This window comes from Berghia stephanieae, chromosome 4 (genome assembly GCF_034508935.2).
Source record: "Berghia stephanieae isolate SIO BIC M18660-M18661 chromosome 4, UCSD_Bste_1.3, whole genome shotgun sequence".
In the NCBI taxonomy this organism is placed as follows: domain Eukaryota; kingdom Metazoa; phylum Mollusca; class Gastropoda; order Nudibranchia; family Aeolidiidae; genus Berghia; species Berghia stephanieae.
The window spans coordinates 21061658-21079157 of NC_088363.1; the positions used below are offsets into that span (position 1 = coordinate 21061658).

A 17500-nucleotide genomic window follows, 5' to 3' on the forward strand; every position below is an offset into this window, starting at 1 on the left:
ATCGTAATCACTGGCTCAGGGATCTCATTTAGATCTGGAAGGAAACGATAGCATAAATCCAGCAAACGAAATTGCATATTTCTACCCAAAGCTCTGAAGACAGGCATTCAAGATCAATTTTGCAAAAGCTTCATGTACGTAAAGAGACTTTTTCAAGGACTCAACTATCTGCCGCCCAGAGCGGGACTCAAACAAAGAACCTTCCGATCCGAAAGGGAGGGAGACCTCTCAGCTGCATATTTTCTAATCAAATAACATGATAATAATTTTAATACTGTCCTTTTTCTGTCATATAATCTCTAGGTGTGTTGAAGATGGACGGGAGCCCGACCAATGAAGATGTGACACGTATCCTTAGACAGACAGAGGAGGATGACATCACATTCAACAGTGTCGACATCAATGATATGGAGCCCAGCGTTGAGAACTATAGGAAAGGTTTGTTACGGTACCACCGATTTAGATTACATGATAACCCACAAGGCTAGTATTTATTTGTCTTTCGAGCATCTTCGGTTGGCTATAATAAGGCACAACGGGAAAATTGCATTCGTATCTTCTAATATTAGTTGTAAACGTTTGGTTACCTATGGCTAAGATAAAAAGATACAAATCGTAGGGGAAAATCATTTTGTACGCTTGTCCTCATTCATAATTAAACTGTTTTAACACACAATCAGACACATACAGTAAATACACACAAACAAACAAACACATACACACACATTTACACACACATATGCTCGCACAAGCATGTGGCATTTAATCTTCAAAATAGAAAATGTCTCAAAGCTTCAATTTCCATAATTTATTTCTTGCATCTTTTTTTCCTCCAGCCGTCAAATCCATACGAAGCATGGGTCTAAATACTCTAATTGGCCCGTACAGTCTGACATATGCAGTAGCCACTGAACATCTACGCATTCCTTACTTTGTGACGTCACTCGTACCAAAGGCACAACCCGAGACGCCCTTCCTTATCCAGCTGCTTCCCAATGCAACGATGTTCGCCAGCTCCGTGGAGGACATGCTGAGTTACTACAACTTGAGGAAGATTGCGGTGTTCTTCGACTCCGAAGGGGGTAAATAATTATGGTGTTGATGATAGTGGTGAAAGATGGTGATGTTGGTGACGATGACGATGGTGGTGGTTGTGATGATGATGATCACGATGATGATGATGATGATGATGATGATGATGATGATGATGATGATGATGATGATAATAATGGTGATAGTAATGGTGATGGTTGAGAATCAATTATAATGATGCTGTGATAATAATGACAATGATGATATTGATGATGATTATAATTGATGATGGTGATTAATGATGATGATGATGATGATGATGATGATGATGATGATGAAGTATAAAAACAATAATGATACTACTACTACTACTACTACTACTACTACTACTACTACTACTACTACTACTACTACTACTACTACTACTACTACTACTACTACTACTACTACTAATAATAATAATAATAGTAATGATAATAATAATAATAATAATAATAATAATAATAATGATAATACTAATAATGATAATAATAGTAATGATAATGATAATAATAATAATAATAACAATAATAATAATAATAATAATAATAATAATAATAATAATAATAATAATAATAACAATAGTAGTAGTATTAGTAGTAGTAGTAGTAGTAGTTGTAGTAGTGTTCGTAGTAAGTAGTAGTAGTAGTAGTAGTAGTAGTAGTAGTAGTAGTAGTAGTAGTAGTAGTACTAGTAGTAGTAGTAGCAGTCGTAGTAGTAGTAGTAGTTATAGTAGTAGTAGTAGTAGTAGTAGTAGTAGTAGTAGTCGTAGTAGTAGTAGTTATAGTAGTAGTAGTAGTAGTAGTAGTAGTAGTAGTAGTAGTAGTAGTAGTAGTAGTAGTAGTAGTAATAGTAGTAGTAGTAGTTGTTATATTGATACCAATAACTTTAGCAGAGATCAAATTCCTCTCCCATAATAGTATTATATCTAACTTCAAGAAGACCAATGTCTGTAATAAGATACACCACTGAACTTCTGTAACATAGAACAATCCAATCTCTGCTGAGTTAGCCCTCTCCTTACCAACCAGGAAAATCGTCACATTCGTTACCATTTAACCATTAACATCACACAATGAAAGGGAAATATTTTGTTATAGGTCTAAAAACTTGGCACTGTAATTTAGAGCACATTTTAATTGACAATATTAGATATATATTATAGAATTTATTTGCTGCTTTGCTGTTCAAATTACTTTAATCTGTTTTTGTTTAGAGTGAGTGTAAAATTTTGGATAAAATTCTGAAAACCGACTGGTAAGGAGAGGGTTAAGCGGTTATAAGCTATATTTCTTTCATTTCGCTTCAATTATGTTCTAAGTTGTTATTAGAACTGAAATGATTTTTAAAAAATATTGTCTCATGCACAGGAGAAATAATCTTAGAAAAACTGGCTGGCATTCAACGCTTGGAGGTGACAGCGGTTCGAGTTACTGATGAAAACCTGGTTCAAGTACGAGATCATCTCAAGAAAATAAGGCAGGAGTATTACGCATCCTTTGTTTCTATCCTCAACACTCAGAGAACACAATATCTATTGGACCAGGTAAACAAGACCAAAAGAAATCAATTAGATTGTTTTGTACCCGTAGACGTGTTATTTCTTATTGTGGTTGTCTTACAGTTTAATTTTTACCTAATGTTTCTCTTCAGTTATAGAAAAGAGTACAAAAAACTGCCCCTCCCTAGCAGTCTTTAGGCATAATGATAATAAGTAAAAATCTAAAACCATAAAAGTCGAGATAAATAATCCCTGTCTCCAACGACTTTGTACCCATATTAAAGACGACTAATTTAACTTACAACTAAGCCATATCATCCATAATCAATCCCGTGGGCTTTCCTGACGGAATCAAATTTCCATACAGTTTTGGCTAGATGACTATTGTTTTATTTTAAGCGAGATGCATTATTGCACTTCACCAAGCCCTGAACAAGAAATTTATCTCTTCTTGCTCACGTTGCCGTGCTGTTCTATGGCTAACGCATATGCTATCTTCGTTTGTTTTCACGAGATAAACCTTAACTGGGGATGGATAAAGAGCATTCTATGTTATCTATTTTATATTTTAAATTGATTGATGACAATGACCAACAACTTGTCCAAATTCTCGTATACAGTTCTTTTCATGATTCTTTTTATTTTCTTTCTTTCTTTTCAGGCTGTTTCGTTAAGTATGTTCTCGGCTCCGAATAAATGGCTACTTGTTAATTTGGTGAGCAAATTTAAATCGATTAAAATATGTAAAACATGTATCGCTGTATATATCAATTATGACATATGTTTCAACTATTTTAAGACTTGATTGATTAAAGCACACACACTAGAATTGTGAGGTGATCTTGCATTAATTAGAACCTGAACTTAAGAGCTGTGTTCCAATATCTGAGAGTGATGCGGGAGCAAGACTGCTGATAAACAGGTGAGGCAGACAATCCCTGCAACGCCATATGAATATATTGGGGAAACAACTGTGAACACACAAAGACTGTCGCCGGGTCGTTATGCATCAGCTTCATATATCACCATATTGTTGTACCACTCTGAAATCTCCGTCAAGTCGTGCCACAATACATTGTTCAACCGAATGATCTTTGTTTATCAGACTGTTTCTGCACAAAATATACATTTGAAGGAAATGGCTACATAGGAGTGGCTTTAAAGTCTGAAATGAGACGTGTCCAATATTAAAATCTCAGAGACCATTTTATCCCGTGTAGGTATTTGGACGTTACATGGGGCGAAAAGTCCAAATAAACATGACAATCTATCGACGTGGGGAATCAGACCTACTTTTGGGAGAAAGCTTTCGAAGCATCCGAACAACAAGATAAAGAGCAAGAGATGGGCTATGGGTCCAGAGATCATTAAGTTTTTAAAATAGGATATTATACCCAAAAAATGTTTTAAGACATTGTTTGAAAGGAAGCCAAACCAACCATTGTCTAAAACAACCGGAGTCCAGAACTCAAATTTTTACTATCCATATCATAAATGTATGAATTAAACTTTTCTCTATAAATAAAGATGAAATTGGAAATTATAAAGTGCATTTCCACCATGCTCAATGCGCTTTACAATATTTCAATTGTTCTACCAGCAGGCAGTATGGAACCATATTTCCATTATATACAGTATCAGTCGCCTGTGTGGGATCCTTTTTATACTGTCACTCGTGCAATATCCGTTACTCCTGATAACCAAGTACTCAAAGGACACACCATCAGAACCAGATTGTCCACGAGCACTGCCACTGATCCAGCCGCTGACAACGATTAACATCGTCTGAGATTTGTGTTAAGACGAGACAATGTACGCTAATAAGAAAAATAACATTAATATTGAATCAGTTTTGTCATTAAATGGCTCAAAAGACTTGTTTAGGTCTGTAATCGAATTTCTACGATAGTATAAAAACTATAATAAAAAAGAGCCTTTTAAATTTTGTGATTTGTCCACGCCAAACTCCATCCCATGCTTTTTCGTGTTTTCAACTTCAATTTACAGTAAATATGTCTTGCCAGGTTTATCTGCGCGGACGTTCATAATATTATAGGACCGCTTTTTATCGTTGGTAGCTCAAAAGATTCGTCAATAGGACAATAATTTAAATAGATAGATGCCTGTTTATAATATCCTAGATTATTGCCTCTCAAATATTGCGTGTTCGCCACTATTATTATCATATATTGTAATAAGTAACTATAGTTTTATGTCGTTTTAAGTATATATTGGATTGAGTTGTTGTATTAATAGTAGTTGTAGTAGTAGCAGTAGAAGGATTAATAGTAGAAATAGTAGTAGTAGTAGTAGTAGTAGTAGTAGTAGTAGTAGTAGTAGTAGTAGTAGTAGTAGTAGTAGTAGTAGTAGTTTTAGTATTATTAATAGTAATAGTAGAAGTAATATTCTTAGTAGTAGTAGCAGTAGTTGTTGTTGTAGTGGTAATAGTAGTACTACTAGTAGTAGTAATAGTAGTAGTAGTAGTAGTAGTAGTAGTAGTAGTAGTAGTAGTAGTAGTAGTAGTAGTAGTAGTAGTAGTAGTAAGAGACCTTTAAAAAGACCTTAAAGGGCATTTCATACTTTAGGGTCTGCACGAGTACAACCTTGATAAGTATGTGGACTCCCACGCCAATATGACCATCATACGTCTTATGATGGACGAGGGGTCAAGACAGTGTGAGCTGAGTCGGAGTTCCATCAGCCTGAAAAACGCGGCATTTCACGACTCGATACAACTGTTTATGAATCTGCTTGACCATTGGCCAGATACTGACAAAAGACTGAACATGAGAAGGAAAGTCAGAAAGGTGAGTTGGAATTCAAGACTTTTCAATTGGCGCTAAGCATTTGGCATTGTTTCCATCTATGTCTCATATTGCTTAACAATTAAGCTATTATATAGCGCAATATCCACTAAACGTGCTCAAAGGGCTTTACAAGGGGTTCCTGTATTAGAACACTTAACACTTAACACGTAGAACGGGACAACACGCCCGTTGGGAGATATTACATTTCTTACCGATAGAGACAACGCTGTTAACGCCCATGTACTCAATTTACACCTTAGTACGGTGAGGGAATGTGAGAAACGAGCATTTTCTAAGTACTCAACTATGCGCCGCTCAGAGCGGGACTCGAACCATGGACTTTCCGTTCAGATGGCGAGTGCCATACCACAAGACCATATAGCCGCATAATGCTTGTTTTGTTATGCGTATAATAAAATAAAAAGGTTTGAAGACGTACAATCAATAATCTATTTGCAAACCTTGAATAAATCCATTATCAGCCTCATCATCATCTTTTTCTTATTTTTCTTCTTATCCTCTCTCTCATTTTCCTCATCCTCCTAAACCCATCCGCGAATTCCTTCTTTTTCTTATTCTTCTTCTTCTTCTACTACTACTACTACTACTACTACTACTACTACTACTACTACTACTACTACTACTACTACTACTACTACTACTACTACTACTACTACTACTACCACTACTACTGGCATTATTTCAATCAAACTGTTTTGATCATATCCATATGTCCTGAAATCCTATAGCTCAAGATGGACGGATGCACAGGTCATCTTATGTTTTCTAAATTTGGGAAAAGAACGGAGAGCTTCCTGCAACTAATGAGTCTAACAGGATACAAAGTCGGAAACGTGAGTTACCGAGTAATGATGTTATGGTTCAACGTGAATCAAATACCGTCATCATCATCATCATCATCATCATCATCATCATCATTCATAATTCAAAACAGTTTCTGCACTAATGATCTATCAGTACACGACGTGATTTCATATTATTTACTTTAAATACTATATTATTATTCATATCTATATTATATATTCATTATATTATCTATTCATTATCATCATTCATTATCATCTATTATTCATATTTTTATTATATATTATTATTATTATATTATTATTACATTATTATTATTTATTATTATTATATATATTATTATATTATTATATATATATTATATTAATTATATATATGATGTACTTATTATTATTATTATTATTATTATTATTATATTATTATTATTATTATTATATATATATTATATATTATTATTATTATTATTGTTGTAGTAGTCGTATTATTATTATTATCATCATCATTATCATAATAATAATAATAATAATACTAATAATGATAATGATAATAATAATAATAATAACAATAATATAATAATAATAATAATAATAATAATAATAATATAATAGTAATAGTAATAATAATAATAATAATAATAATAAAAATAATAATAATAATAATAATAATAATAATAATAATAATAATGGTAATAGTAATAATAATAATAATAATAATAATAATAATAATAATAATAATAATAATAATAATGATAATAATAATAATAATAATAATAATAATAATCATCATCATCATCATCATTATCATCGTTCATTTAGTTAATGGAATTGCCGTATTATCTCTTTAATCTAACACGCAAATATTAAACCAATACTATCATTAGCTATCTGCGTTTAAACTTTATTCTAATGAAATATTAGTAATGTACGCCACTAAGCCAGTTTACATGATTATGTGGCTAATAAGTTCATGTTGTGTTGTGTGGCATTTATCAACCATGGCCTTCGATTAGAACCATTTCATTCTGATGCCAAGATCAATTAGGACACTGGGCCAATTTACGAATGTTAATGTTATCAACCTATCAACCTAATGTCTTTTTCATGGTGATATTTTCATGCCCATCAACGGCTGAGCGTTGATTGTTCCGATAAGAATAATGTTATTAGTTCTTGCAAAAATGTGTGGGATGGTTTAACCCCCTCCTTACCACCTCGAGCAAAATCGTCACATTTGTTACGACACAGTATACTTTTTGTCTTATTCAGATTTATTGTGTACATCACAAACTTTGAAGAATGATCTTTGTTTGATTAATAAGAACATTATATTGTTTTCTATAGAGCCTTTTTTAACTTTAAAGCATTAATATTTCTGCTGGGTAAGCCTGTCATTTTGGGAAAATACTGAAAATGATCAGTCCAGAGAGAGTTAAAATTAGGGCGACGAGTCTAGAGATCGTTGGTACACATTGGGATGACAAAGTCTTACAATAACTCATAACCTAATTTCCGTCTCCTCATTTTATATTCATTAAAAAGAGTTTTTTAAAAAGCGTTGAATCATTTTAATAGTTTTGGAAACTACTTACTGATATAATTAAGTTCGAGATCAGATTCAATATAAATGAATGAGACGAAAGTTATGTAACCCCATTGAAGACTGAATAAGCTAAGTACACGATAATGAGGTTACTAAACTTTTGTCTCAATCGCAGATATTGAATCTGATTTCAAACATTATTATATCAATAAGTAGTTTCCAAAACGATTAAAATATTTCAACGCTTTTGAAAAATCTTAAGAAAAAGTCCCAAAATATCATATTATATATAAACAAGCCTATGTTTAATAAACTAAATCTATCTCCTCATTAATTTGTTTATTCCTTAGAGCGGTACGTGGAGGAGTCGTCCAGACAATATCTTAAGGAGAGTTGATCCGTTTAAATCCTACAGCTCAGTGTCTACTGTCACAACAGAAAATGTGTTTGGAACACGTCCGTTAAGAATCACCACCAACATGGTAAGTACTCATAAAAGCAAATAAAAATGTAACAGATAGGACTGAGGTTTAAGATGGTCAATGAAAAGAGGCAGGACTGGGATAAGGACCTCGATTAAGGCACTTTTCATGATTACTATTCTTTGTTTTTAGCGAGTAATATGAGGAATTCTTAAAGATAGTGACATGCAACCGTTTGTTTAGAAATGTGTGAGAATTATCTAGCAAGATTTAGGGGCGGTTTTGGGTCTTTTCTAAAAAAAATTAATTAAACTATATTGGGCGGTTTTAATAATTCTGTATCGTCATTAGAGGTTAAAACATTTTTGGTGAAAGAAATACACTATCTGTGTTGATACTTGTTTTGCGTCCTGATTTGTAGGTCTGGCATAAAAAAGTACAACAATCTTGTGTCAGACTTTCAGCAAAAGTAATGAAGGAATAACCTCCATATTCTTCCCTCTTATTATATCAACATTGTAACATATTGTCTCACCATAGAGAGATTTTGCAGCTTTAGCTAATGGGGTTTTTATTAGAACATTACAAAGTTGCGAATAAAATTTGGTGACAACATTGATGTTAAAAATGTGTAATTTGGATTACAAGTCAAAATACTTTTATACACTCTATCCAAAAAGCTCTCTATGGTGACATAATACAATTTCATGAAATAGATTCTGAGAAATGTTTGACACAGTATCCCATACCCCTAGAAAAATTACATATTGAGAAAATAGCAAAATAGGTTTTTCGTTTTTCACACTCTTCTTACTACCTATACCCTTTCCGACCGTTTTTTTGTGTGCCTTTTTAGTATATTTTGAAAAAAATTGACTTCAATAATATTATTTCTAAGATAATATAAAATCGTTTTCAACCAAAATCTCAAAATCAATGTTTTGAAGGATTTTCCTCATAATTAGACCCAAACCGCCACTTAAAATATTATCATAACACTCCAAATTCTGAACTCAAAACAGTAATTACTGTAAGATGATTGGATAACGCAGTTGGTAGTCACAGAATAATTCATAAACTGGTTTCAGCGATTTTTACAACCAACTGCTCACCAATATCGACAGAGTGTTCGTTAATTTAAAGACGCATTCCAATTTCGATTCCAGGACTAAGTATCATGCCTATTATGGCCTTTTATATATACATGGAAACCACAAGTGACACCAATATTTATATCGGACGTTTGAGTCCTTTATGGAATTCTTGTTTGCTTTGTTTTGATTTTATGGTTGTTTTTAGGGGTGGGGGGGGGAGTCGCTTTTTTAATTGTTTTTATTTATTTCTATATTCAATTTTATTTTTTGTAAAAAGAGTACCGTATGTCAATACCAGAGTTCAAAGACAACTGGACAGGCTGACACTAGAATCTGGTTAATATGTGACCCATCGTCTCAAAGTAGTATTATGTAGGAATGAGCTAGGTGCACTGAAGCGTATTTATAACCACAAATATGACACTTTGGGCGAGAAAAAAAATAATGCGTATATATCACATTTGAATAAACCGAAAGTTCGTATTTCTTAGCATTTCACTTCCAATTACATATTTAGGGTTCCCATTCATCTCGATAGAACACCGTTTTGAGACGGTTGGTCAAATATAATCAATTGGTTGTGGTGATATCGTCGAATAATTGTGTGATATATTATACCATTTTGTGCTCACCAAATGGCTCTTTATTGCCTCAGGGATCGTGTGTTACCTTTAAAACAAACGTATACGACACATTTTCAAGTGCAACAGTCATATAAACAGGTCATATTGGTTCTCGTCGATCGCGTATATATTAACCATAAGGTAAACTGGAGTTAGCTTTCCTACCTGGGAATGGGATGGAGTGAAACCAAACTGTTGATACAACTAATGGGTGTAACATAAACAACATCATAAAGTAATGGGGGCTATAAACGTAAGAGAAAATGAGGGAAAGAAAGAGAATGAGAGAGAGATAGAGAGAGAGAGAGAGAGAGAGAGAGAGAGAAAGAGAGAGAGAGAGAGAGAGAGAGAGAGAGAGAGAGAGAGAGAGAGAGAGAGAGAGAGAGAGAGAGAAATAGAGAGGGATGGGGGAAGAGGGGGTAGTAAAAGCCTATGGTAGACTTATTCAAGGACTTGTTCGGGTGGATGGAATCTGCAATGATGCAGCTGATCAATTGGCTTTACTACTACTACTACTACTACTACTACTACTACTACTACTACTACTACTACTACTACTACTACTACTACTACTACTTCTACTACTACTACTACTACTACTACTACTACTATGTGATCTTGTGGTATGACACCCGCTTTCGGATCCTGGTCCTGGGTTCGAGCCTCGCTCGGCGCATAGTTGAGTCCTTGGAAAAGGCTCTTTACTCACATTCTCTTACCATATTCAGGTGTAAAATGAGTACCTGGCCGTTAACAGCGTTGTCTCCGTCGGACAAATAATGTAATATCGCCTAAAAAGCGTCATGACTCATCCTACATGGTAAGTGTTGCTGTAAAGCGCTTTGAGCACGTTTAGTGGATAATGCGCTATATAAAAGCTCAACTTTACTACTACTACTACTACTACTACTACTACTACTACTACTACTACTACTACTACTACTACTACTACTACTACTACTACTACTACTACTACTACTACTGCTATCACTGTAACTACTACTACTACTATTACTACTACTACTACTACTACTACTACTACTACTACTACTACTACTACTACTACTACTACTACTACTACTACTACTACTACTACTACTACTACTACTACTACTACTACTACTACTACCACTACTACTACTACTACTACTGACACCACCACCACTACTACTACTACTACTACTACTACTACTACTACTACTACTACTACTACTACTGACACCACCACCACTACTACTACTACTACTACTACTACTACTACTACTACTACTACTACTACTACTACTACTACTACTTGATATTTACAAAATAGAGAGTATTTCATTTTTCTTAATAAGGAGTCACTCAATTTTACGACTCTCAGTACACTAACTGAAGAGCAAGACTTGGTTAGGTCAATTCAACGTTACGTTTAATGTATTATTATATTCCTGTATTTTATGGATGGCGCCTTTAATTAATTATTCTTAACTCGTTGACCTGGGATGGAAAGAAATTGGCTTCATAGCTATGAATTAAACTCGACTTTTGCATTAATTTCTAAATTATGATTATTAAACTTTAAAGTAAATTCAGTCATTTTTGCTATCTATGAAATTGAATTATTTTTTATTGGACGGAATATATATATATATATGTATATATATATATATATATATATATATATATATATATATATATAATATATATATATATATATATATATATATATATATATATATATATATATATATATATATATATATAGTATGCACTTAACGGCTTGGGACACAACAGGACTGTTTTGTCCCGTCCCAATAGGTGCGGTAGGTTTCTCTAACTTATATATGTTACAGATTTGGGACAGGACTGTCCTAGGAAAGTCCTGTCCTAGTGCGGTACCCATGTAAGAAGCTTACAACATTGCCATCAGGAAGTATTACGGACCAACACACAAGACTATGTGTAACCTTGAACGTTTATAGTCTGGTTGATACAAATTAGTGAGAATTACTCATAAACGCGGATGGCAAAAAATACAATAAAAATAAAATAACAAAGACCAGATTGACGTCATCTTCGTTCTATCTATAGAAGTATAGTTTTGACAATTTGATACTCCACCTGTAGACTGTATCCTTTGGAACCTACGAAAATACATTATTTTTGAGACAGAGACCACATTAATATCATTAGCCGATAAGGATACGCTTAATAAATATCTTATCTTAACCATTTTTCCCAAATAAAGGTACCACCGTTTGTACAGAGGAAAGGCCCAAACAGTTTGGAAGTCAACCATCCAATCTTTGAGGGATTTTGCATTGATATCTTAGTCGAGATGGCCAAGTTATTGGGCATTCAATACAACATAACTGAGGTTTGTCGTAATATGGTTGTCCTATCATTATTTACATTAACTTAAGTATTTTTAAAAATTCCCTTTATTCATTCCCTCGGGAAAATTGTCTTTAGAATCTATTGCAAGGGAAGACTGGAATAACCCAGACGTCAGCTGCGTTGCATCTCCGCAAACTGAGCTAGGTCGAGGTGGCTTGCTCAGCGGGCACGGGTGTTCGAACTCGGTACCTTTCAGTTACCAAGCAAAGGCGGTACTGCTGAGCCACGCTACCCCATTTCCATAATACTGACAACATTTTAGCATCATCCCTATAAGGCAAATATTTTCTGAAAATTATATAAACCTAATTATTATCAACATGGGCGATGTGATGTATTAAAACTTTTATAGCCCTAGATACCAAAATCACTGTTGGACAGGCATTGGGGACAGAGTAAACTCTTTTTAAAAATTCTTGATAACTAATTTACCAAATTTGCTCCCTCATCTCTTTTTCTTCTCCCTTATCTCTTATCTCACTCCCCCTCCTCCTCCCCCACCTCTTCCTCCGTCTCCTCCTCTTTTTTCTTCCCTGAATTATGTATCATCGAATCCTTTTTTTCTATTCATCCGTCTAATTCACCCCCCCCCCTTGCCCCACAATCTTCTTGTATCATCTTCCTTATCATCTTATTTCAACTATTAACCAGTTAACTACCGGATTCTGGAAAAACTGGTAATTAAAAAGTTGACCAGAAAATTCGTCCTTCAAGTATCGATCGATTTAAATGACCATCACTATGGCAAAAACTCTCAAACCTGGGACTTTTCGAAATTTATGCCAAGATGAGGGTCATTTAAATCGATCGATATTAAAAGGACGAGTTTTCTGGCCAAATTTTTAATTGCGTGTTTTTCCAGAGTCAGGTAGTTGACTGACTGGCTAACAACGACAGCATTTTGATAATTTCAGGTACCTGACGGTAAATTTGGTAGCAAAAAACCATATGGATGGACTGGTATGGTTAATGAACTAATTCATGATGTGAGTATTCAGAAATTGGTGTAAAAATAAAAGATAGATAATATCAGACCTGCTAACTATTACGAAAAATTCGTTGAATTACGAAATGTTGTTTCTATTTTTAGAACTTGATGAGTATATCTACGTCTTTGAAACTTATTAAAAATGAAAGTTGATGCCAGCCACCATAAGTGTAAGAAATGTTTGAAGCGTTATTGAATCAGTTTAGGGTTCATTGTCGATTTTTAAAGTTAAGTAGATATAACGACTACAATTTTTATCTCCTAAAATTACGATTTAAAAAATTTATAAATAGGCAGGTCTGGATAATAAAGACGTCTAAATATACGGTGCTATCACGTACACGAACCACAAAGTTTTATTCACACCTCCTCCCCCTGTCAAACATCCGTTTTAGAAGGCACGAAATTGATGTCTTTCATCTCTTTGTTATTGTTTTTAATTATCCCTTTTTATGAATAGTTCTTACTAAATTGTATAAATTAGACTATAGAAGAAAAAAACAAACAAACCAAAAATATTTCAAGCATTTATGTAAAGTAATATCCACTAAAAAGCGCTTTACATAGGATCCTTATCCAAAAGCAACACTTAATATGTAGGACGAGACATGCCGCATGTTATGCGATATTACATTTATTTTGGACAGAGACAAGGCTTTTAAAGGCCAGGTACTCATTTTACACCCAAGTACGGTGAGAAAATGTGAGTAAAGAGTCTTTTCCAAGGACTCAACTATTGACTAAACACCGCTCAGAGCGGGACTTGAACCCTGGACCTTCCGATCATTGTCATACCACAAGACCACAATGCCGCACAGACGGAGTGTAGGCATTCATAAAATGAATGGATTTGATTTTATCAAGCAGGGCGTGACACCGCAGCGTCACCCTTGTTAGAAGTAATGAAAAATATCAAAAATGACTATTGCTTCAAAGAAAGAACAAATACCAAACGCGGAACGTTTCGGGTCAAAATTCCTCTTCAGTCAATAAAAAAAACCCATTGAAAACATCAATATATCTGGGTTTTTTTATTAATGTATTTATGTTTTCAAAGAAGTGTTTAAAACCCAAAACATTCCATATTTGGTATTCTGTTCTTTTTTTAATCCGTAATATTCAATTTTGCTTGTTAATTTTTGCAGTCCACAGCTTCTAGCAGCTTAGTTTCACTTTAATCTTGTTATCATTTTTTTTTCATTTGTACCTCATCATATCTACAGAGAGCTGATGTGGCCATGGCCCCATTCCAAATGTCCATATCCAGAGCGGAAGTGGTGGACTTTACCAAACCCTTCATGACAAAGGGAACCACGGTGGTCGTCAAACGACCGGAGCAAGAGATTTGGATGTTCCAATTTCTATCCCCTTTCAGTAAGGTGAGTGTCGTCTCGTTCGCTAAACAAGTTGAATGCTTTTCTTTAGAAAGACTTTTATTTTAAAATTTGGCCAGAAAACTGATCCTTCAAATATCTATTTAAATGACCCTCATCTTGGAAAAAACTCTTTAACCTGGGACCTCGCGAGTTTGATAGATTTAGCCAAGATGAGGGTCATTAAAATCGATCGATATTTGAAGGACCAGTTTTCAGGCCAAATTGTTGCATACGTGTTTCTCCAAAATACGACAGGTAACTGAAAAATATTATTTCAAACAGGGTTGTAAATTTGACGTATTTAAAGCCAAAAGTTTGCCGTCTTGCTAGACAGTTTGGAATGCAATAATTAGGTTTGGCATTTTGGACTATTTCTTTTAGCATTTTTTTTTCAAATCTACAACTAGTACTAATTGTATAGACCAATAAATTAACATAATTTTACTAAATTTTATATATATATATATATATATATATATATATATATATATATATATATATATATATGTTAAGATTTTTACCATTTTATGCTCTTGAAAACCATAAACCTGGTAAATAATGATTTCACCTTTATACTTAAAAACTATAATAAACTATGCACAGTATTGAAGTTTTCAACCATACAATAAGTCTATATTAATGAAGCACATCAATCTTTTTCAATTCTTATTACAGGTTGTCTGGTTTGCCATATTCGTATCCTTTATTTGTGTCAGCCTGATATTGTTTGCTGTCAGCCGCGTCAACTCGGACAGACAGGCCAAATCCACCTCCAATTTAAGAGAGAGTTTCTGGTACATCTGGGGAACTCTTCTTAGAGGAAGTTTAAGTGGAAGGTAAGAATATACTATATAAAACTAATCGGGAGAGGTGGCCATTTCCATTTGATGTTTCTGGCTTTGCTATATTCACCCACTCACTCAATCCCATGACCAGTTGATCGTCGGGGTGACATACGGGATGCAGACTTCCCAACCTTACGCCATTCGTTGCGATCTCTGGCATTTTCCAGTAGGCTACTGAGATCCAGGACTGTCCACTCTTTTGATGTTGTCTTGCCATAGTTTTTTTTTTCTGCAACAGCAACCAACCTCTTACATGTTGGCCATGATGCCTGTAAAGGGATATTGCAATTATTTTTTGACTGAGAAAATGCTACCAATGGCCAGGTAGTCATTTTACATCTGAGTGTGTTGAGAGAATATGAGTAAAACGCTTTTTTCCATGTACACAACTTTGCGCCATTCAATTCGGGACTCGAATCGTGCACTAACCGGTCTGAAGGCGAGTGTCATACCACGAGACCACAAAGACGTGCTAGTTATTTCAAACCTTGAAATAAATTGAAGCTATTGTGGCAAAGCCAGTAATGTACGAGCTGCCAGACAACTCGAGTTAGACTGCTTGGACTACCATACAGTTCCCAGTGACAATCTTTTTCGTTCTTATTTAGCTATTTGAGTTTCAATTCATTTTTTGTTTGTTTCCTTCTTGCCACACACTAATGGCCAAAACTTAGTCTTATTGGTGCAAAAGAGACTGACTTCGATCCCTGCAGTTTAAATATAATGTTAGTCCATTGTAGAGAACTTCCACATACATTGTAACGCGTATGTGCTCATCAACATTTTGCTACCTTTTGGATTGGACTTTGGTGTATTCCAAATATTTTCCACAAGATTTATACCAAGACAATCAATTAAAACATATATGGAATAGCCGATATGAATATCCTCGAAGATGGCTTTGGGAAGGGGTGTAGTGATTTTGTTTCTTATTGAGATAGGAGCTTTGGATTAACATTTAAAAATGAATAACCCAGTTTTGAAACCAGGATTCATCATACTTCTTTCTCCCCTTCCATTTCCCTTGCTATTCTGCATATGAATCTAGAAGGGTGTTTGGTTATATTGTTTATCTGGCCAGCATCTTCCATAAAATGATAGTTAACTCCTGGAGTCTGTAAGCTCCAGGAGAAGTTGGAAACTGGGACTGGAGACGATATGACATTTTTATATGTTCTGGAAAATAACATTTTTTCCTGGATGATAAGATGCACAATGTTACCTGGACACTAGTGATGCAACAACATGGCCAAGTTAAGACACCTTCTCCTTTTTCCTTTTACCTCATAGTGTTTTTGTTTGTTTGTTTTTATTTCAATAGAAATGTTTTTCTCTCATTGTCTGTGTTTGATGACTTATTTTTCAATGTTAGTGATGTTGACTTATTTTTATATATGTTATTTATTTTGTTTCTTGAAAAATGCATGTATATATCATGGTCAAGTTATGGTTATTTATTTATTTATTCACTTATTTATCTATTTATTTTTTCTGTCCCTTTATTGATTACATTCATGTTTATTTAGCTATTTAATCATTTTGGTAGTTTCCTTTGACCTGTATTGATTTGAAATTATTTGTAAATGCTTGGTTCGTAGTGGCAATTGCCTAAAATAAACCTTTGAATTGAATTGAACTGAACTTAATATTTTAATGTATAGTTGGTGGAGGAATGACGTTGTCTTCCTCGGGTCAGTCAGGGGCCAATACAGCTTGCTTTACAAAGATGAGGATCCTGACCAAAGGTCTTCTTTTGTAAAGCTGTCCAAATCGAGACGTTTAAAACGAATCGATTACGTGCGTGTAATTTCATTTGATAATCATGTAATTTACACATCAGTCACATCACATATGAGTGAGATCTTTTTGCAGGGACAATTTGGATTAATCAGTTAACCGGCGTGCTCTGGAAATACATGTATCTAAAAATTTGGCCAGAAAACAAATGTTTCAAATATCGATCGATTTAAATGACTCCGATCTTGGCTAAAACTCTCAATCCTGATATTTCACAAAGTCTCAGGTTTGAG

The 17500-nt window shown here is 34.2% G+C and overlaps 1 protein-coding gene across 2 annotated transcripts in view; it reads left to right on the forward strand.

Annotated features, from left to right (window-relative positions):
• LOC144970215 (glutamate receptor 4-like) overlaps positions 1–17500 on the forward strand; it is a 66891-nt gene that overhangs the window by 5732 nt on the left and 43659 nt on the right. For both annotated transcript variants that reach the window (XM_078909618.1, XM_078909619.1), the window contains exons 3-13: positions 304–438; positions 837–1082; positions 2442–2617; positions 3234–3287; positions 5158–5379; positions 6129–6233; positions 8094–8225; positions 12113–12241; positions 13176–13247; positions 14473–14628; positions 15301–15461. In XM_078909618.1, the coding sequence (XP_078765744.1) occupies positions 304–438; positions 837–1082; positions 2442–2617; positions 3234–3287; positions 5158–5379; positions 6129–6233; positions 8094–8225; positions 12113–12241; positions 13176–13247; positions 14473–14628; positions 15301–15461 (1588 nt within the window). The remainder of the gene's footprint in view (positions 1–303; positions 439–836; positions 1083–2441; positions 2618–3233; positions 3288–5157; positions 5380–6128; positions 6234–8093; positions 8226–12112; positions 12242–13175; positions 13248–14472; positions 14629–15300; positions 15462–17500) is intronic.